Genomic DNA, 23,820 nt, shown 5'->3' on the forward strand with positions numbered 1-23,820 from the left:
CCTCAACAGATTCTAGAACATTTCAAGACGACTCAATGTACTTTACATAAAAGCAAAAGAAACATGGAAATGTCCTGTAATAGGACCTTTGAATTCAGTATAAAAGGACAATTTGAATACAATACTAAATTAAATTAATAGAATTGTAGCAGACCTGACGTTTTTGGGTAGTTGGTTCCGGATATTATGGTGCATAAAACCTGAACTGCTGTCAACTGTATCTACATTGTTGAGCGAGTATCTCTCTTACTGTCTCGAAACAAAAGATATGGGCCAACGATGGTGCTTTCCTCACCATGACCACTATCTGCAGCAATGATACATTACATCATGTCCGTGTTACACACACACACACTGACGCACACACATGCACGCACGCGCGCACACACACACACACACACACACACACACACACACACACACACACACACAGCCCCCCATCCAAGTGTTTAATGCATTGAGCTGCAGAGTTATTCAGCATCTTTTTTTTTTGTCCTCGCTGGTTTGTTTCTCACTATCCTCTGCATTCTGCCGTTCATGCTCAGGACATATTACTGAACAAGTGTAAGGAATGTGATTACAATCTGATCTGAAAGAATCAGTTGCACATGTCGTCACTTTGCTAAAATAAAGGCCTATATGTCATTTATAACGTAACTTTATATTGATCTGGTAGATTTTAGCATTAATAGCAGATAGCAAAAATAGCAGATATACAAGCTTGCAGTGCAGCAGGAAGCTTGTACATCTGCTATTTTTTGAACATTTTAGTGTTTGAAAAATAAGGCATTTGTAGAATTGGCTTATGGCACAAACGCACACACACACACACACACACACACACACACACACACACTGAGCACAGCTTTAGTTTGAACACACCGCAGGGACCATATCTCTACTTAACAGTCACACAGCCACTGAAGCCTATATACAACACCGGCAGCCTGCGTGTGTGCGTGTGTGCGCACGTGTGTGTGTGTGTGTGTGTGTGTGCGTACACACTAGAGGACACAATGCAGGGCTGCCAGAGGGCAAGCACAGCTGCAGGACTGTATTCCATGCTCCACCGAAGACGTCTCCCATTTTGTCTTCAGACATCTTTGACTCTTTGCTTCAAGGTAGCGTAGATGAATCCATGGATTCGTCGATGATGAAGCGCAATACATACTCCTTCCTTCTGACATCGGGGTCCGGACGGGTTTAACAGTTAACAGTTTGGTGGAACATCTTGTGTGTCTAAACTACTTTTAAGCTAATGGAAAAAATGTATGTTCCAATACATCCAATCCATCAGAATCATCTTTATTGTCACATCAGAGGTTGTTGTTGTTTGCAGAAAGATTAAGTAAAAAGAGGAGGAGGAGGGAGCAAGCTTTTGGGGTATGTTTTGGTGATCTGCTTGACGTGGGACTGGAAGGAGAGGTTATCAATGTAGTTTAATTATTTAGTCACAAGCTCTTGTTGATACCTTTCATGGGTTCAATATTTATAAAACCCACAGACATACTTGCACTTTGAAAATATGACCGCTTTTGACCGAGGCTAAGTCATTGAATTCTTTCAAATTGATATATTGGTTGTTCAGTTTGACCCACCAGTTTTGGAGATATGGCTTATAGACAGAAAACAGCGAGTTGAGAAAGCTCTGGCATTTATTTCAGACATGCTCTAGTATGTGAAGCCTGTGCTATTAACTCATTTTGGACCAAAAAAATAAAAAAACTTTTTCTCCTCCTGAACAGTTATAGTCTTGCCACCACGACTGTCTCTGTATCAAAAAGAGTCACAAATCAGCAAAAACTGCCAAATACAAGCTCACCTGTGAGCTTTGTAGAGCTGCAATTCTTTTGCGATTTTTGAGCAACATTCTTGTATAATGACGTACGCCATTAATTTACAAAAAAACTAAAACCCATACAAGGTTTCTGCCCGACAGCAACAATATACTACAGCTGGGTGCAATTTCTTACCAGCATAATAGTATAATATGACATTTCCTTGTCATTTGAAAGAGAGTGGATTGAACACTCATAAGGTTTGCAGACAGCAGGGAATATTTTAATGCACAGAGTGTCTGGGAGTCTTTCTGTAATGTTGCATCATAAAATAGAGGCAGTGGAATAATAATGGGCCCATCCAACACCTGCAGGGTACAGTCGCCTTCGGGTGCAAACCTTGCATGTCCAAAACCAGTGGTGGAAAGTAACTATTAGTAGGCCTACATTTACTTAAGTTGTACTTTACTTTATTAGAGGAAGAAATAGAGTCTGCAACACTGGTTTATTGATTCATCGTTTCGATCACTGGGATCTTCTTCAGGAATTACTTTATTTCCATGAATACTTTTACTTCTACTTCAGTACATCTCGGATCCAAATAACTTTGACCTTTGGTACTATAACTACATTTTGATGCCAATACTTTTGCACTTTTACTCAAGTAAATGTTGAATTCTGGACTTTTACTTGTAACAGAGTATTTCTACTTTGCAGTATTGATACTTTTACTTAAGTAAAAACAAAACACTAATTTACAGTAGTACTTTTTCCACCGCTGTAGATCAGCCACTGTAATATGACAAAGAAAAAAGAAAGACAAATTAAACTGAAATATGGACATACAAGGTTTCATTCCGACAGCAAAGAAAAGGATAAAACAAAGTTCTGTCTCACTGAATGAAGCTGCCATGGTCTTTTATTGCTGCAACGTTTCAAGCAGCACACTGCTCTTTTCCAGACAAATGAACAAGTAGCACAATAAAGTAGGAGGCAATAAAGTTGAATGATACAGTAATAATAAAGAAGTGTCGGCCTATTAGGAGACAGTAAATTTAATATTTGCCCATTGAGCTGCCTTTACAGTGTGAGCCATTAGTTTGTTTATTTATTTATTTGCAAGAATCGCTGGTTCTCAAACCTTTTAATTTCAAGGACCCCCCCCCAATTTATATGCATTAGGCCACAGACCGCCATTTGAATATCATTTTCTATCTCTGGGAGCTCCAATGTACTCTATAACATCCTAACCTGAGAGTGTACAAATTAACCCTATATTTCATGAATACATTCATACAAATGAACCCTATATTTCATGAATACATTCATACAAATGAACCCTATATTTCATGAATACGTTCATGTAATGAATTAAATATGGATTTCTGTGTCAAATTAGTCATTGGCAGTCGTAATCTTGTCCTTCACTCCTAATGAGAATCGTACAATCCTAAATTCTGCCACCTCCAGCTCAGCCTCTTTCCAAACCGTACAGCATGGCCAGTCTCACTACTGTATTATACATCTTCCCTCTCACCCTAGCTGGTACCCTTCTGCCACAAATCACTCCTGACACTTTCCCCCATCTGTTCCACCCTGCCTACCCTCACTTCTTCAACTCTCTACCACACTCAATTATTTTTCTCCCCCCCCCCTCCCTCTCCCCCCTTTTATTTTTTTGCAAAATGGCATGGGATTTTTCTTTTAAATCTTGAAAAATTGGTTTTCACTGCGATACCGATAATTAGGACCTTAAATAGTACACTAGTTCCATTAATCCAAGTCGGAACACAACCGATCGCTTGATCGGTAAAATTAAACGGCTGCCGTGTTATGTGGTCAGATGGGTGGGCCATGAACGCAGATATTCAATACATAATATATAATAACATTGATAATGTTCAGATCTTTGCGTTCAGATTTAGGCTCGTAAAAACAAAATATATATATTGACTGCTCCTTGGTAGTTCTCTCTCTCTCTCTCTCTCTCTCTCTCTCTCTCTCTCTCTCTCTCTCTCTCTGTGTTTTCTTTGGCTCGTCCTGTTGTTCTCCCACTAGCTGTCTCTCTCTCTATCTACTGTATGTCTTAGGCTGTCTGTATCTCTCCCCATATTACATGGTGACGGCATCAGAGAGAGAACATAATATAAGATTTATAGAGAATATATATGTCTCAAACCTACAGCAGTACAGTGTGTGATGGCGGGAGCCAGCTGGACAGTATTGTGGGGTTGGCAGCTACATTTCCATGTTATAGACCACCAAAATGATGTGTATTTATTTGGCCACAAATATAAAAGAAATAGCAGATCTACAACGCTTACTATTATGACACGTTGAGCGTGTCAATCAGATTATTTAGAATAGACGCTGGGGGAAATAGTAGGTCGCACCTCAAAAGCAGTGTTGCACATTTTCTATGATGACATGATCTATAATATATTATATTGTCTGATATCTATTATACATTTGAGAAGGTGTCCCCAAAGCCCGAACCACGAAAAGAAAGTCACCAGCTAATACGTCACTGACACGCTGCAACACGCTGCAACACACACTGCAACAACACACTAACACGTCACACACTTACCCTCCGCGTCGTTCGTTCCCTATCTCCTAATGTCGCGCCGCTCGGCCACACTCCACACCACCCGCGTAAAAATTGTCATCGCACTGCCACTAAAGCCGGCTCCCGTCCACACTCGCAAACAATATCAATATAAATAATAAACACAAACACGCCACAAGCACCGACACCCCCGCCTAATTTGTTGCCACGTCTATGAAAACAAGCCCAGAAAAAATGCCATTCAACACGCTACTTACAACTCGCTTACAATTCGCGGACCTGGCAACACTGCATCCTGTTTTCCCATTGGCTACGGTTGCTACAACACGCATTTGCACTGCATCTTGGGAGCAACACAGCTTAATGTAGGGGTCACCGATTGCTGTGCTACATCCCCCTCATGTTCTCACCACCCCGTTCGGCTACACCACACACACTAACCTACACAATTCTCCACATGCAACACAGGGCCCTTATTGGCTAGCCCCCTCACATGGCGATCCCCACACCCGAGGCGCATATATGGATACGAACAACAACAGCAACACCACACGCACACGCGCGCGCTGCAACAACAAAAAGCTACGTACAGTGTGTGTGTGTGTGTGTGTGTGTGTGTGTGTGTGTGTGTGTGTGTGTGTGTGTGTGTGTGTGTGTGTGTGTGTGTGTGTGTGTGTGTGTGTGTGTGTGTGTGTGTGTGTGTGTGTGTGTGTGTGTGTGTGTGTGTGTGTGTGTGTGTGTGTGTGTGTGTGTGTGTGTGTGTGCGCGCGCGCGCGCGGGGGGGGGGATTTGGATCGCCGCGCGATGCAGCGCAAATTGCACTACACTACACAGGGCTCGACAGTGCGACTACGTACTCGCATTTGCAACTTCACATATCACCGTGCAAGTTGTACAATTCACTTTGTAGCACCGGTGCGACTACACAATCCGATCTTTAAAGCTAAACGTTGCGCAGTTTACATCCAAAAGAATGTGTCACTCTCTCGGTTCTGCACCGCTGCTGGAGAAGTATAGCACTGTCCAAGGCAGCGCAACTAATCCCCCCCCCCCCCCCCCCAGCGAGGGAGGAGAGAGAAGAGAGCGAGAGAGAGAGAGTGGCAGTGGCAGCCAGCAGCGATGTAACATGAGCCTGTGCATTTCACGCTTTTCACCCTATATAACTTCAACGCATAGGCAATCAAGTCAAGACCATTAATTAATGACTGCTGTGTAGGGGTGACGATTGCGTGATGCTTATATGTACAGGATTCTATAGGTCACCACTTTTGGTGTGACACACACACGGCTCCTGTCTCTGTTTACAATGCGTTGTCAAGATTTTGGAGAAGACTGATAGTTCATCCTTTAGTAATTAGGCTGTGGAAGTATTCACAATAGACTACTTTTGGATTTATTGGGATTGCCAATTTGGGGACAGGAGGAGGAGGAGGTGATCAAGCTCCACAAGACCACATTGGTGGCTCAACGCTGCATTTATTTCCCTTTCTTTCCCTCTCGACGGTGCATGGGATGATGTGACCCCCTCCAGCAGGCTAGGGAGCCCCGCTCAGGTTAGCGGAAAATGACCGCGGGGTGCGGGTTGCCAGGTTTTTTTATAAGTAAAGTATTCAAAACAAAACAAATTAAATTCCAAAACATATATATATAATAATATATTTGAATTTACGTCATATTTTGCGGCATTTTGACCTACTTTCTCTGTTCATTGTCAATGGCAAATATTGACACATGTGGGGACTAAAGCTGTATATAGGATAGGAGGGCCCTCACACACATGATTTCATAACTTTTCATCGTGCTCCTAAAATAATTTGCGTGCTACTTGGAAAAATGCTAAGCGTCGAGCCCTGCTCACACACACTACAACACGCTTAAAACTCGCGCACCTGGCAACACTGCATCCTTTTTTCCCATTGGCTATGTTGTTAATTTGTTGCCACGTCTATGAAAACAAGCACAGAAAAAAACTACACCTGGCGTGGAACAAACGGGACGAACCAAGGCGCATATATGGATCACAACACCAACAACACTACACGCACACGCGCGCACGCGCTGCAACACAAAACAGCTGCATACAACGCGTGTCACTGTGGACTTCTGTACCTGTGGACTTCTGTATCGCAACGCGGGGCAACGCAACTCTGGGATGAGCGGGCCGAAGGCCCGCGAAATTCTAGTTATATTACATTGCAGTGTATATAATTACTATGCTTTTTTCCCATTAATATTTTATACTTTATTAGAAGTTAGGCATCTCAATATAGTGTCATTTCAATCACATCATACCTCATTCATATCCAGTACACATATAATGACAGCTTACTGGTAACCATTCACATGTCTTGCCCACTCCCTTACATTTTTTAGTAGTAAAATAAATATATATGTTCTCCTCTTCATATCCCAATTTGGTAATAAGCCAATTCCCAGTCTCCCTGCTTCTCTGAGTGGTCCATCCCCGCTAATCCCCACAGTAGGTCATTGGGAGGGTGAAGATGGTCAAGAGTCTCCTCCGATACCCGAGCCGTCAAGCCACCAGCTTCTTTTCACCTGACAGTTAAGAGCTTCACTAGGGGGGCGTAACGCATGTGGAGGAACACGCTATCCCCCCAGTTCTTCTCCCCCCTGAACAGGCGCCCTGACCGTTTGTACGGATCATCAATGCACAATTACTATGCATTTTGAGAGGGTCTCTGAAACAAAACATTGAACTCTTTTGTAAGGGATCGCATCCTGATTTGTCACAGAGATCAACACGCCCGAAATAGCTGCTTTCTCCTGCCATTAGAGTGTCTCATTATAGCTGAGGAAACTTCCTTCCGCCTTTAAACACAGAACAAACTATTGGATATCGTCTCCGTCGGGTGGAAACCTCATATGTCCAAAAACTGCTTTCAGATTAAAATTCAAGTTTCAAAAATAGCAGACGTAGCAGGGCGTTAATTTACGAAAAAGAAAAACATACGTTAGAATATGTAGATAGATATATAGATAGATAGATAGATACTGTAGATAGATATATAGATAGATAGATAGATACTGTAGATAGATAGATAGATAGATACTGTAGATAGATAGATAGATAGATAGATAGATACTGTAGATAGATAGATAGATAGATAGATACTTTATTGATCCCGAAGGAAATTTGTTTTGTCCAACAGCTCCAGTGCAAAACATACATACAGAATAAAAAGAGCATGATGAACAAATTGAACATATAAAAATACATTACATCAGTAAATGCAGTAGAAAAAGGCAATAGCTATAAGTTAAAAAAGGCATGAGTTAAAAGTACAACACCAAAAAAGCAAAGCAGATACAGTACGTTAAGTGACCAACCCCCCCCCCCCCCCCCCTCGTCTCCCCCCCACGGCCCCAGATAAGAGGTTTCCGCCCGACAGCGTGGATATTTTCATTAATATACTGTGTGTGGAGATGAAAGATTCCTTTTAAACAGTGTGGAGGGAAGTATGGAGGAAGTTTATGACTTTGAAGTGAGATGGTTTATGCAGCATTTCCCCTCCCCTGGGCTGTATAGGATCTATGAAGAATGAAATATCTATCAGTCTAAAAATATACTGTAAATCAGGATGTGAGTGTCAGTCAGTCAGTGTGTGTGTACAGTATGTGGGAAATTAAACATTTTAAACCAAATGCACACACACACACACACACACACACACTCTCACACGCCCGCACGAACGCATGCAACCTTCATGTTATAAAATGTTTTTTCCTTTATTGGTCACCTACTGTACCGTCTGTGCAGAACACCACCACACACAAATACATGCAAATGTGTCAAATGTAACCTTCTCACCTCCCAGCTTGCACGCCTATAGTGAGAACCTGCAGAGGGGAGCCATTCCACATGCAAAATCTCACATTTCTATCTCCATATCACCTTCAAAGTGTTTGCTAATTAATGCACACACACGAGTTCAAAGAGAACACAAGCAAAGATGATTTACTTCTGTCATTAAAGTGTCATTTGTTCTGCCTCTATCCCTATACCCCCCTCTCTTCTCTCTTTCTTCCCCAATCCCTCCATTTCCCTGCACTTCTTTCTTTGTCTTTATCCCTTTTCCTCTACCACGTGTACTGTATGTTCTCCCTCCTCCTCCTCCTCTCTGCTCAGATCTGGACAACAGTGATGCCAATGAGAAACTGAAGTTCAGCATTCTGAAGAGACTACCTGAGGTCAGTGGTGGAAACTAAGTGAATCCAAAAGAAAGTACGCACATCTCTAAAAAAACTTTCAGGTGCTGAACAAAAAGATACGTACAGGAAAAGGAGATGTAGTCCTCACACTGTTTAGCAGCTCCCAAGGTATTTTTATTTAAGTTAGGATGACAACGTTTTGACCCCAAATGGTCGATTAGACCTTCATTAGGACAGACAATCTGTCTGTCCTGATGAATGTCTAATGAACGTCGACCTAATAAAGAGCAACCTTTTGGCAACTGTCTGACAGTGTGCGGGACCTTTTCTTTGTTTTTCAAAGATACCCTTTTTAGTATCATGGTCAGTATCATGGTCAGTTTCATATCGGTATCATGGTCAGTATCATGCCAGTATCATGTCAGTATCCTGGTCGATATCATGTCACTATCATGGTCAGTTTCATGGTCAGTATCATATCGGTATAATGGTCAGTATCATGGTCAGTATCATATCGGTATCATGGTCAGTATCATGGTCAGTATCATATCGGTATCATGGTCAGTATCATGGTCAGTATCATATCGGTATCATGGTCAGTATCATGGTCAGTATCATATCGGTATCATGGTCAGTATCATGGTCAGTATCATATCGGTATCATGGTCAGTATCATGTCAGTATCATGGCTGAACCAGAAAACAAACCAAAAACAGTCTTGCTTGTAGATCAGCTACTTTTCTAATTGTCGCACAAAGTATGTAGGGCTTGAGTGGTTAATGAAATGTTTTATTTCTAAATGGAAACCTGGCATCACGCACCCAAACCAACACGAGGCCCAGAAGGGAGGGTTCTCCTTGTGGTTACTCTGCTCCATCATGGTGTCACCCAAAAAAACACACATGAAAATAAATGGTTTCATTAACATCATCCAATGACATTAATCAAACATTAACATTCCCTTAGTAAATAACAACACAATAACCCATTAAAACAACAATAATGATTTATGTGTGCCTAGAGGCATGCTGGGAAATCCCCCTAAGCCACTGACAGCCCAATAACACTATAATAATATTCATAGATTCATTGTCCATAGATAAAATGTACTATACATTCATAATCACATTTGATAAACTAAATAATAACTACATTGGATCAGAAAATAAGTGCAATACAATTTTATGCAATATGTAGTAGGGGGTCCCTGCTTCATCTCTCTCTCTCTCTCTCAGCTAAAGGGTCCTTGGCCTGAAGAAATGTTGAAGACCCCTGCTATACTATATAAAATTGCATTGCAGATCAATAGACATAGATTTCATAGATGGTGTAAGAGAAGAGTAAAACTAAGCCAACCTTTGATTCATTCATTCCATTGTTTACGTCTGTGTTGGACTGTTTAGTTCTACTTACCTGAGAGACCTAAGTAAAAGTTATTGAGGAGAACCTAAAGTTACAGTGTCGCTTACAATAGTGTCATAGACTTCTTTGACAGCACTATCATCAGTGTTGATGATAATTTACATTTTTTCCAGATCCCCCCCCCCCCACTGTTTAATGCCATATTAGCCATTATGAGCACAAATATCCATTGTATTTGCATCCCTTCCAGGCCAAACAACACTGAACAACATCCAATTTAGCTCATTATTACTCGTTCCACCAAATTCCCCATGCTATTTTCTTAAATGTCCTTCACCATGAATTTCAACTTTTCCCATTAGTTTGTGTTTTTTTGGGCTCCCCTATGTGCCTTCTATCCCCACACACAGAGAGAGAGAGAGAGAGAGAGAGAGGAAAAAACACATGCCCAGTTGGGGGCCAGTGTTAGAAAATACAAGGTTCATTCATCAAACACCCAGAGTGCCCATATTGTAGAACTTCCAGGCTGTCCCACAAAAAAACACTTTCCTGTTATGTACCGTAGCACTCTATTGTGCTCCAGTTTCTTCTGCTTTTGCAGTGAGTTCTGACTCTCTGAGCCAACTCTTTATTCTGTCTGGCATTAGATTCTGTATCTGTCAGTGACTCTCACAGGAGTGGCTTGTTTGTCCAATGTCCACCATTGTTCAAAGTCTTGCTCAACGTTTGCATCTATGCTGGGCGAAGCGGGCGGTACCCCCCAGGGTCCCGTCTGTTTGATGGGTTGTCAAAGAGATGAATATAAGTCCTGCTCGCCCCTTCCTGTCCTAATCACATCCAACAATCACTCATGGTCTTTCCACGATTTTTCAAAAATAGCAGACCTACAAGCTCATAGCGCGCCACCGAGTGGCGCGCTATGAGCTTGTAGATCTGCTATTTTTCAATAGCTAAATTATAACAATGTTTAAAACACAAAAAGGGGTTCCCGCCCAAAATGGGTTAACTGTCCTTTTGCGCAGATCACGCAAACCTCAGCAAAAAGAAAAGGACAATATCGATGGCCTCCAACTGTATTTCAGTGCTTCATTGACGTTGTCCCCTTTTCAGATTCGACCAGATGTAATTTAATGTTTGTGTGGTTCTACGGTTAATGTCAAAACACTGATGAGTTGAGTCGACAGTGTTCCACACCAAACTGTAGATATATAAATATACTTGGATATCTCGTTGGCCACTGTTGCGGTTCATTGGAGTAATGTGGTCATCACGGCGGCCATATTTTGTTGGGAGAGCCGCACGTATTCAGTATTATTGAAGCAGATTTAATAGACAATTTTGGTTTGTTCAAAATGTCAGACATGTAGTTATGTTATGATATAGGCAGGATATGTGGTTAAATAACTATATATAGTATACCAAAAATACTAAAAATAAACCTCATATCTTCAAAACTGTTACTTTTCCGGATTCAAATTAAAAAACTGCATGACGTGCATGGCCCCATTGGCCAATGAGGCGTATTTATGTCTACAGATAATTAGATAATTCTTAATTAATAGAGAATTTAATAGAGAATTTCAAAAGGCCTGCCATATAATTGGCAATTCATGGGCAAATCAGTGGGAAATCCTAACCTTTTCATGGAGAAAGTGTGACATTTGCCAGGTTGTGAAATGGTACAGGCCAGAATATAGGGGTGGAAACTGACTTTTCAGGGAAGTTTCAGGGAAAGATCAGGGAAGTGTGAAGAGTTTTGCTGTATTATGTTCCGCACACTCTACAACTTCCTCAGTGGTAGAATAAAGGTATGGTTTTGTCATAGCGCCACCTACTACAATGTTTGCAAGTGAAATGGGATAGCCGTGCATACCTGTGTCCTGACGTCACTCGCTCATCCCCTGGTTTGTGGAAGTAATTTCTCTATGGAGAATAACATGGGTCATCTTAAAATCGTCTCATATAAGAATTGTGGTCTAAAAATAAACAAACTGTCTCAGCGATATTGTCGGGGAGGTGTCTCTAGTCTGTATCGACAGTCAGTCACTCATATTTGTTACAGTCTGTATCTAGCGAAAATGTAACTAATTCGGCAGCAGTAACATTAGCAAGTCAGTTGATTCTGTGTGTGTGTGTGTGTGTGTGTGTGTGTGTGTGTGTGTGTGTGTGTGTGTGTGTGTGTGTGTGTGTGTGTGTGTGTGTGTGTGTGTGTGTGTGTGTGTGTGTGTGTGTGTGTGTGTGTGTGTGTGTGTGTGTGTGTGTGTGTGTGTGTGTGTGTGTGTGCGCGTGTGCAGACTATGGAACAGAAAGTGTACCAGTTGTGGGACCATCCTGTCAGTTCGGCTTTCATCTCCAGGGATTACGTCAGAATGCTGCTGGAGAAACGGAACAGGAATAAGGTATGATGAAACACACACACACACACACGTACGCACGCACGCACGCACGCACGCACGTACACAAGCACTCAAGTGAGTAAAAAGACTGACTCACTCCAAAGTGAGTCAGTCTTTTTGTCGACGACTGATCAGGTCAGTGTAAAATATTTTCAGAATCTATGAAGATCAGATTGAGCTAGCTTGTATGTCGGCAATTTTCTGCTTTTGCCCATGACTCTCTTTTACTTTGAAGAAGTAGGGCATTCATTTACATAAAAAGAAAAAACTAAATGGAGATACAAGGCTTCAGCCTGACGGCAACGATATCTAAAGGTTACGAGTTATGCCGGCACCTTGTTGTGAGGTTTTTGATCGACTATTTTCGGCATTTGACATACTAGTGAAGTAGGCAGAAACCTCTTGTATTCTTATATTCTAATTTTTTGTGTTTTTTCGTAAATTAATGCCATAATGTGATTGCACTACAGCGAAAAACAAAAATATTTTTCGAGCTTGCAGATCTGCCACTTTTGATCATTTTGAATTTGAATCTTGAAAAGTGGACATAATGAGGTTTCCACCCGACATCGACAATATCGTTGTTCGTCGGGTGCAAACCTCATCCTTTCGGACATAATATGTCTGAAACCTTTACTTTTCAGGATTCAACTTCTAAAATAGCAAAACAATAGCAGATCTGTGAGCGCAAAACACGTCTCAATTTGAGGTTGTAGATCTGCTATTTTTTGCTACTCATGTGTGACACTATAGTGTGTAAGCGTATGTGTACTGTACTGTACTCTCTCCAGAAAGTACTGTCTCCACACTTGCATCGATTACGGGTAAATGTTTTAAACGAGTAAAATTAACCAGGACCAGTTAGAACCAGGACAAGGTTATGAGAGTCGATCCTCAGTCCAGAATGCAGTGTGTTTAACCTGTGTGTGTGTTCTCCAGGGTTCTGCATTCGCAGGAAGAGACAAGCCAGGATTCAGACCGGAGTTCCTTCCTCTGAGCTACCTAACCAAGATCCTCACTGACGTGGAGGAGCAAGGTAGCGTGCGTGCGTGTGTGCGTGTGTGTGTGTGTGTGTGTGTGTGTGTGTGTGTGTGTGTGTGTGTGTGTGTGTGTGCGTGCGATACTACTTGTGGATTGGCATTTTCCTGCTTGGTTAGGGTTTTGGTTGAGGTTAAATATATTGTCTGTCTGTCTCTTTCTCTGTCAGCGTTGAACCCATTTGAGGAGCAGGAGAACGTAGATGCCAGCTTTGTGGAGGAGGTGGCTCTGAAACAGACTCTCATCCTCCTGGGATATGAAGAGAAATGATGGATGTACGGATGGACAGAAGAACGGAGGGTATTAACACCCTGAGCGCACAGGACGAAGTTCTCCGCCTTTTCAATTACTAACGGCCAGCGCCCAGGACGAAGATTGATCAAAAGGACGGAGATTATTGATATCAAAACCGATCGCATCACTCCACAGGCTGGGAGCGTCTGTGGAGTCCCACTGTTGCGCAACAGTGGGACGTCATCGAAAATGTTCCCCCCCTGTTTAGCCGACGAGACCGAAAATCTTAAAACTTTAATAACTCTTGAACTAAATCATTCCGTCCAATTCTAAGCAAAGATTATGTGTTAGACGGCCCACCGCGGTCCCGTCGCTAGTCGCGGTAGAATGAATCATACCACCCGTTGTTGTCGATCGCCTCTAGAGTGTTTCGGCTACATCTACAGTAGCTGCTTCAGCCACATCCGGGATAACATCCGGTCCGTCGGTAAAAGTGCTCCGCTGCTATAAATCGCTGGGTGGTATGATTTAATGGATTAAATAACCCGGGTGTTCAGGGTGTTAATCTGAGGTGGACAGTAACAATGTACTTTTTTTTTATCCCCCCCCCCTTACAAAACATATATTGAATTAACGACTTTCTTTCTTTCAATTATTTTATTTTCATTTTTCACATGAAATTTGAAAAACATATAACATGTATATAACACTAGCCCTTACCCGTTGTGAAATACTTGCCGTCCTGTGGCCAAGGGGGGTACTGCGCCCTGGGTGCGTTTTCGCATTTTTAATTCACTAATAAATTCATTATTAATGTATCATGTGTTAAATTGGAAAAAGGGCTTCGTTAAGACCTCCATATTATTATGGTCAATGCCTGTGTGAAAAGTGGGAGCGACTGGTGCAGGCAGTGAGGAGCTACGGCAGTTACAGTGACTCACAGACACACATTCAGACATTTGGTTAATTATAGTATGATGATATAACATATACAACATATAACAGACGACATTTAACCCTACCACAATACAGTACACACATCCAAAGTACAATTACTTATAAGTGAAGTACAGATACAATTAAGTACAGTACTTTGTTACTGTCCACCACGGCACACATTAACAATGATGTAAAGGGAAAGAAAAATCCACATAATCATCATGATCACATAAAGGGTCATTCAAATTCAGGCACAGAAGCAGAAAAGCCCATTTAGGACCCCGTAGGAAACGTTAAAGGGAACCGTTAAGGAATGGGACCATTAACGCATTAAGGATGGGAACCCCTTTTTGGGTTTTACCTTTCCAGACGGGAACCCATTTTTGGGTTGTAGTTGCTATGTACAGTATAGCACACACACACACACACACAACCCTAGGTACTTGTTGAGTAGAAAGACCAAGGGCCATGTAAGGAGTCTAGTTGTTTGTTTGTGTGAGGATCATATTTCTTGATGACTTCTGTGTTCTCTAAACTCTCAGGACCAAGTTCAGGGAAATGTCTCTCTACCTTTTCCCAAATAAAAACTTTTAAAAAGGTTGATATTTGTGTGATGTCTTTGTCTGGGCCAGTATGATGTTTATTTGCTTTAAAAACGTTGAAAGGTAGTACAGTTCTTTTTTTTTATATATATATTTTTTATCCCACAATTTTGCAACCCATTTTTCACCCCTGTGTCAATTATCTAATGTGATCCTGGGCTCGATACACCCCCCCCGCCAACCTGGGGAGAGCAACGGACTTGAACTCATACTTCCTTCATGCATGAGATTCCGAGTCACTCCTTTACACATGACAGGGGGGAGTTTCCCTGGTTGGACGTAGCGCGTGGAAGGAACACGTTATTCCAAGGGGGAGGCAGTTTAGAGACCATGCAGGATTACTGCATGTTTTTTGTGAGGGTACCTACCCTAGTATAGTACAGTTCTATGGACTTGGAATCTGTGCAGACTCTGCAGCACAGATTCCAAGTTCAAACTTTTTGGAATTTGCAATAAAATACAAAAAAACGAATGAGCCTGTGAGAGCCTATATGAGATAGTGGAGTGGACGAATAACACTCATGACAGAGGTTCCATGTTCAAATCCCACCAGTCCACACTTTCAGTCAGTAGCATAATAAATAATCAACTTATAACTGTTGTATTGGTGTTGATTTAAAATGTCAGGCCTAGGTTATGTCACCACGTACCTGTCCCTTATTTTTGGCATCACAAACTTTCATTTTCAATAAAAACTAAAATCTACAATTCAAGTTGCTGCACAACGACATTTAGGGCCTCACTACACGAGGACGTCGCGGGCTGTTCCCCGCCTAAGTTTGTGAACGATATAAAACTTTACTGCGTCTACATTGCGGTTATGTTAATTATGTACGATGTCTACACAAGACCGGTAAGCGAGTTTTTTATTCCTATGATGGGAGGGAATTTGGAGCGCTGTGATTGGTTGTCAGTGGAGTAGGAAGCGCTGGGCTGTGTTTTGGACCGCACACAAGTGTTTATGCCTACTAGTATTAACGTACCCCTCACCAACCTTAATCCAAAAACTATTATAAAATCCACGGTAGTAGAAGAGTGGTAAAACGAGCGCTCCTAAACCTGAGCTATCCTAGGAATAAAAAACTAGCGACCGGCAAACTGCTCCATTTTCAAGATACAGCTGTAGTACATATAGCCGGCCTGTAGATGGCCACCCAAAAAAAAGAAAAAGCTTATTCTAAGGCTATATGAAAGCATTTTATAAATTATACTATTGGTATTTCACACAGGTGTTGCCAAATAACTAATTATATTGCCAGTCAGATGCGCATATGACATAGGCTATCTAGGTCATATCAATTTAATCAGCAGAGGTTGCAGAGCAGTAATGCTTCTCACTCTGCACACACTGATTTACCAGCTAAAGTTGATGCCTACTTTAAATCATAATATGACAAACCTTGGATTAATTCAGTGACATCTTTCCAACTACCTCACTGAGAAGTGAGCACATAACTGCATGAGTAGGGAGCGCATAACCAGCGGGACGTCCATACGACGTCAAACAGACCTCTCTGTAAACACCAACCCCAAAACGTACATAACGACGTCCTGAGCACCTAACCAACGGGACGTCCATACGACGTCCATACGACGTCAAACAGACCTCTCTCTAAACCAACCCCAAAACGTACAACACGACGTCCAGGTCTCCGTCCCAGCCAGACGTCCATACGACGTCCCTACAACGTCGTCGATACGACCTGACAAAAGTCGTACTCACAGTCCGTTGCAAAAAGACGTCTATATTACGTTCATACGACGTTGATACCACCTCCGGCCGCCGGGGATTCTTTATGGTTGTGCTGAACCACTACGGACGTAATGACATTTCTGGCCACAACGGTGTCAATGCGCTGTGGCGCTGTTCCGAATTTCACTGCCGATGTGCCATCTTTGCTGTGTTATATGTAAACGTTATAGTACTATGCTATTTTGTGTTTTTGTCTCCACCAGGCCGAAGGCATGGGGAGAGTGTCGGTTTTGCACTCTGTGTGTGTGTGTGTGTGTGTGTGTGTGTGTGTGTGTGTGTGTGTGTGTGTGTGTGTGTGTGTGTGTGTGTGTGTGTGTAAAACTATAGGATAAAACTACAGGATAAAACTATAGGATAAAACTACAGGATAAAACTATGACTATAGGATAAAACTACAGGATACAACTACAGGATAAAACTACAGGATAAAACTATAGGATAAAACTACAGGATACAACTACAGGATAAAACTACAGGACAAAACTATAGGATAAAACTACAGGATAAAACTATAGGATAAAACTACAGGATAAAACTATAGGATAAAACTATAGGATAAAACTACAGGATAAAACTATAGGATAAAACCACAGGATAAAACTATAGGATAAAACTACAGGATAAAACTATAGGATAAAACTATAGGATAACACTACAGGATAAAACTATAGGATAAAACTATAGGATATAACTACAGGATAAAACTACAGGATAAAACTATAGGATAAAACTATGACTATAGGATAAAACTACAAGATAAAACTATGACTACAGGATAAAACTATAGGATAAAACTACAGGATGAAATTACAGGATAAAACTACAGGATACAACTATAGGATAAAACGACAGGATAAAACTATGACTACAGGATAAAACTACAGGATAAAACTCTAATAAAACTATAGGATAAAACTCTAATAAAACTATAGGATAAAACTCTAATAAAACGCTATTAAAACTATAGGATAAAACTACAGGATAAAACTATAGGATACAACTATAGGATAAAACTACGTGATAAAACTACAGTATAAAACTATGACTATAGGATAAAACTATCATGTAGTTTTAGCCTGTAGTTTTATCATGTAGTTTTATCCTGTAGTTTTATCATGTAGTTTTATCCTGTAGTTTTATCATGTAGTTTTATCATGTAGTTTTATCATGCAGTTTTATCCTGTAGTTTTATCATGTAGTTTTATCCTGTAGTTTTATCATGTAGTTTTATCATGTAGTTTTATCCTGTAGTTTTATCATGTAGTTTTATCCTGTAGTTTTATCCTGTAGTTTTATCCTGTAGTTTTATCATGTAGTTTTAACATGTAATTTTATCATGTAGTTTTATCCTGTAGTTTTATCCTGTAGTTTTATCATGTAGTTTTATCCTGTAGTTTTATCATGTAGTTTTAACATGTAATTTTATCCTGTAGTTTTATCACACTTTTTGGTCACACTTTTTGGTCACGCTTTTTCGTCACACTTTTTCGTTGGTAAAGAAAGGACATTGAAAGGACATTGAAGTAAAAAAAATCACTTCCTCCTAGAAACTCCATTCACATTTTTTATAATTCAGCTTACTGTGGAGACACATGCTGGAACTTAGTGTTCTTCTGGATGTTATTCTCCAAAACATGCTGCAGAGTGAAAGTAGGAGGAACTCAGCTCGATTTGAACTCACAACCTCTGGCTCACATGGATGTCGTCTTAACAAGGGTGCCACTGAGCCCTCTGTGATTTTAAGTTGTAAGTTGTTCTTCTTGGTGTCACTTTTCAAATGGGGCATTGGAATCATGAGTATTTTAATGATGTTTGCTGTGCATCGAAGGTGTCTTTAATAGTGCTTTTAAGTGTTATCATGGATTTTGATCACATAATACAGAGGAGAAACCATGACAGAACACAGACAGCCTGGTAGCTCAATGTGTTAAGTGGCTGTCCACCTGATCCAGATGTTGTGGGTTCAAATCCCACTCTGGTCTTTACTCTGAAACTTTACTTTGAAGAAAGAAGAAGATAAAAGCGCACGGAAATCTCACTCAGTCAGGCTAAGGTAGTGATGGTGCAGTTGGTAAAGAAAGGACATTGAAGTAAAACAAATCACTTCCTCCTAGAAACTCCATTCACATTTTTAAGTGGTGCAACCACTTCCTTAAGTGACTATGTGTGTGGGTGGCTGGCTGGCTGGGTGGGTGGCTGGCTGGCTGGGTGGCTGGGTGCGTCTGAGCACGAAAACAGCACGGTTGTTTCTCACCACCTGTGCGCAACCTAACACACACAAACACACACACACATATTAACTGTATATATGGTGATTTTGGGTGTGCCAGTATAGTACAGTGACAGTACAGTAGAGGGTACAGTAGAGGGACCCCACACGGTAACTCTATCATTTCTCAACCGTTTCGGACGTGGACGGCTCAGCGGAATCGGGCCGGCACCCTGGGTGCGTTCCTGTGGGTCTGGAACTCTTCTAGGTGTAAGTATGTAGGACTAGTAGCATGCCAAAGTTATAATTTTTTTCGGACGGCTTACTATAGCATGTCGTTTTTCATGATTTTGGAGGATTTGAAAAAAAGATGAAAATCATGAAAAAACGACATACTATAGTCCATGGTTTGGGACGGCATAATATATTTTGTCATGTTTTCATGATTTTGGGACACTATGTCAGAGCCAGGACTTGAACCTGCAGCCTCCTGATTCCCAGGCAGGCTCTGTACCCAGTGAGCCACTGTGCATGCTGTTCTTAAAAGGCCGAATAGATAATGACAGAGGAGCCAGAGACTTGTTTCCATTGTGGTTCATAAACATTCGAACATAACAACAGCAAAAGAAACAATAGACAAATCTCCTGTTTTTTTATTTTTATTTTTATTTTTTTGTATCAATGTTGTACTCAAAGGGAACATCAGACTGTGGTGTGGCAGGTATCAAGTAGATCAGTGACTTAGCACACTGGCTGCATGATCTGGAGATTGTGGGTTCAAACCCCACTCAAATCTTTACTTGCCAACATCTGCCATTGAGCCCCATTGTAAATGTCTCAAATTTGAAAGCACTATATTTCTAAAACGATGAAACATTTCAAAGATTCCTTTTCAGGCAAACATGTCCACCGTAAGATGAACATAAATAGGTTTGAATGGGGTTTCTAGGTGTAAGTATGTAGGACTAGTAGCATGCCAAAGTTTGTGCTATTGCCATTGGGAATGCATTGGGCGTTTAACTTAAATAACTCAGAAACTACAAAACATTTCAAAGTAAAAAGTTCCAGCATGTGTCTCCACAGAAAGCTGAATTATAAAAAGTGTGAATGGAGTTTCTAGGTGAATGAATTTTTGACATGCCACTATCTGCCATTAGAAATTTCTCAAATTTAAAGCACTATATTTCTAAAACTATGAAACATTTCAAAGATTCCTTTTCAGGCAAACATGTCCACCGTAAGATGAACCTAAATAGGTTTGAATGGGGATTCTAGGTGTAAGTATGTAGGAGTAGTAGCATGCCAAAGTTATACATTTTTTCGGACGGCTTACTATAGCATGTCGTTTTTCGTGATTAAGGACTATTTGGAAAAAAGATGAAAATCATGAAAAAACGTCATACTATAGTTCATGGCTTCGGACGGCATACTATAGCATGTCGTTTTTCATGATTTTGGAGGATTTGAAAAAAAGATGAAAATCATGAAAAAACGACATACTATAGTCCATGGTTTGGGACGGCATAATATATTTTGTCATATTTTCATGATTTTGGGACACTATGTCAGAGCCAGGACTTGAACCTGCAGCCTCCTGATTCCCAGGCAGGCTCTGTACCCAGTGAGCCACTGTGCATGCTGTTCTTAAAAGGCCGAATAGATAATGACAGAGGAGCCAGAGACTTGTTTCCATTGTGGTTCATAAACATTCGAACATAACAACAGCAAAAGAAACAATAGACAAATCTCCTGTTTTTTTTTTTTTTTTTTTTTGTATCAATGTTGTACTCAAAGGGAACATCAGACTGTGGTGTGGCAGGTATCAAGTAGATCAGTGACTTAGCACACTGGCTGCATGATCTGGAGATTGTGGGTTCAAACCCCACTCAAATCTTTACTTGCCAACATCTGCCATTGAGCCCCATTGTAAATGTCTCAAATTTGAAAGCACTATATTTCTAAAACGATGAAACATTTCAAAGATTCCTTTTCAGGCAAACATGTCCACCGTAAGATGAACATAAATAGGTTTGAATGGGGTTTCTAGGTGTAAGTATGTAGGACTAGTAGCATGCCAAAGTTTGTGCTATTGCCATTGGGAATGCATTGGGCGTTTAACTTAAATAACTCAGAAACTACAAAACATTTCAAAGTAAAAAGTTCCAGCATGTGTCTCCACAGAAAGCTGAATTATAAAAAGTGTGAATGGAGTTTCTAGGTGAATGAATTTTTGACATGCCACTATCTGCCATTAGAAATTTCTCAAATTTAAAGCACTATATTTCTAAAACTATGAAACATTTCAAAGATTCCTTTTCAGGCAAACATGTCCACCGTAAGATGAACCTAAATAGGTTTTGAATGGGGATTCTAGGTGTAAGTATGTAGGAGTAGTAGCATGCCAAAGTTATAAATTTTTTCGGACGGCTTACTATAGCATGTCGTTTTTCGTGATTAAGGACTATTTGGAAAAAAGATGAAAATCATGAAAAAACGTCATACTATAGTTCATGGCTTCGGACGGCATACTATAGCATGTCGTTTTTCATGATTTTGGAGGATTTGAAAAAAAGATGAAAATCATGAAAAAACGACATACTATAGTCCATGGTTTGGGACGGCATAATATATTTTGTCATATTTTCATGATTTTGGGACACTATGTCAGAGCCAGGACTTGAACCTGCAGCCTCCTGATTCCCAGGCAGGCTCTGTACCCAGTGAGCCACTGTGCATGCTGTTCTTAAAAGGCAGAATAGATAATGACAGAAGAGCCAGAGACTTGTTTCCATTGTGGTTCATAAACATTCGAACATAACAACAGCAAAAGAAACAATAGACAAATCTCCTGTTTTTTTTTTTTTTTGTATTTTTTTTTTGTATCAATGTTGTACTCAAAGGGAACATCAGACTGTGGTGTGGCAGGTAGCAAGTAGATCAGTGACTTAGCACACTGGCTGCATGATCTGGAGGTTGTGGGTTCAAACCCCACTCAAATCTTTACTTGCCAAAATCTGCCATTGAGCCCCATTGTAAATGTCTCAAATTTGAAAGCACTATATTTCTAAAACGATGAAACATTTCAAAGATTCCTTTTCAGGCAAACATGTCCACCGTAAGATGAACCTAAATAGGTTTGAATGGGGTTTCTAGGTGTAAGTATGTAGGACTAGTAGCATGCCAAAGTTTGTGCTATTGCCATTGGGAATGCATTGGGCGTTTAACTTAAATAACTCAGAAACTACAAAACATTTCAAAGTAAAAAGTTCCAGCATGTGTCTCCACAGAAAGCTGAATTATAAAAAGTGTGAATGGAGTTTCTAGGTGAATGAATTTTTGACATGCCACTATCTGCCATTAGAAATTTCTCAAATTTAAAGCACTATATTTCTAAAACTATGAAACATTTCAAAGATTCCTTTTCAGGCAAACATGTCCACCGTAAGATGAACCTAAATAGGTTTGAATGGGGATTCTAGGTGTAAGTATGTAGGAGTAGTAGCATGCCAAAGTTATAAATTTTTTCGGACGGCTTACTATAGCATGTCGTTTTTCGTGATTAAGGACTATTTGGAAAAAAGATGAAAATCATGAAAAAACGTCATACTATAGTTCATGGCTTCGGACGGCATACTATAGCATGTCGTTTTTCATGATTTTGGAGGATTTGAAAAAAAGATGAAAATCATGAAAAAACGACATACTATAGTCCATGGTTTGGGACGGCATAATATATTTTGTCATATTTTCATGATTTTGGGACACTATGTCAGAGCCAGGACTTGAACCTGCAGCCTCCTGATTCCCAGGCAGGCTCTGTACCCAGTGAGCCACTGTGCATGCTGTTCTTAAAAGGCCGAATAGATAATGACAGAGGAGCCAGAGACTTGTTTCCATTGTGGTTCATAAACATTCGAACATAACAACAGCAAAAGAAACAATAGACAAATCTCCTGTTTTTTTATTTTTTATTTTATTTTTTTGTATCAATGTTGTACTCAAAGGGAACATCAGACTGTGGTGTGGCAGGTATCAAGTAGATCAGTGACTTAGCACACTGGCTGCATGATCTGGAGATTGTGGGTTCAAACCCCACTCAAATCTTTACTTGCCAACATCTGCCATTGAGCCCCATTGTAAATGTCTCAAATTTGAAAGCACTATATTTCTAAAACGATGAAACATTTCAAAGATTCCTTTTCAGGCAAACATGTCCACCGTAAGATGAACATAAATAGGTTTGAATGGGGTTTCTAGGTGTAAGTATGTAGGACTAGTAGCATGCCAAAGTTTGTGCTATTGCCATTGGGAATGCATTGGGCGTTTAACTTAAATAACTCAGAAACTACAAAACATTTCAAAGTAAAAAGTTCCAGCATGTGTCTCCACAGAAAGCTGAATTATAAAAAGTGTGAATGGAGTTTCTAGGTGAATGAATTTTTGACATGCCACTATCTGCCATTAGAAATTTCTCAAATTTAAAGCACTATATTTCTAAAACTATGAAACATTTCAAAGATTCCTTTTCAGGCAAACATGTCCACCGTAAGATGAACCTAAATAGGTTTGAATGGGGATTCTAGGTGTAAGTATGTAGGAGTAGTAGCATGCCAAAGTTATAAATTTTTTCGGACGGCTTACTATAGCATGTCGTTTTTCGTGATTAAGGACTATTTGGAAAAAAGATGAAAATCATGAAAAAACGTCATACTATAGTTCATGGCTTCGGACGGCATACTATAGCATGTCGTTTTTCATGATTTTGGAGGA

General features: G+C 40.5%; 1 protein-coding gene across 1 annotated transcript in view; it reads left to right on the plus strand.

Annotated features, from left to right (window-relative positions):
• Positions 1-15,170, plus strand: part of gsap (gamma-secretase activating protein) — a 67,327-nt gene extending 52,157 nt beyond the window's left edge. Inside the window, exons 29-32 of the mRNA XM_079494342.1 lie at positions 8,495-8,556; positions 12,174-12,278; positions 13,215-13,311; positions 13,483-15,170. Coding sequence (XP_079350468.1) covers positions 8,495-8,556; positions 12,174-12,278; positions 13,215-13,311; positions 13,483-13,583 — 365 coding nt within the window. The 3' untranslated portion in view covers positions 13,584-15,170. The remainder of the gene's footprint in view (positions 1-8,494; positions 8,557-12,173; positions 12,279-13,214; positions 13,312-13,482) is intronic.
• The last annotated feature ends 8,650 nt before the right edge of the window (positions 15,171-23,820 follow it).

Source organism: Electrona antarctica (assembly GCF_951216825.1).
Source record: "Electrona antarctica genome assembly, chromosome: 23".
NCBI lineage: Eukaryota > Metazoa > Chordata > Actinopteri > Myctophiformes > Myctophidae > Electrona > Electrona antarctica.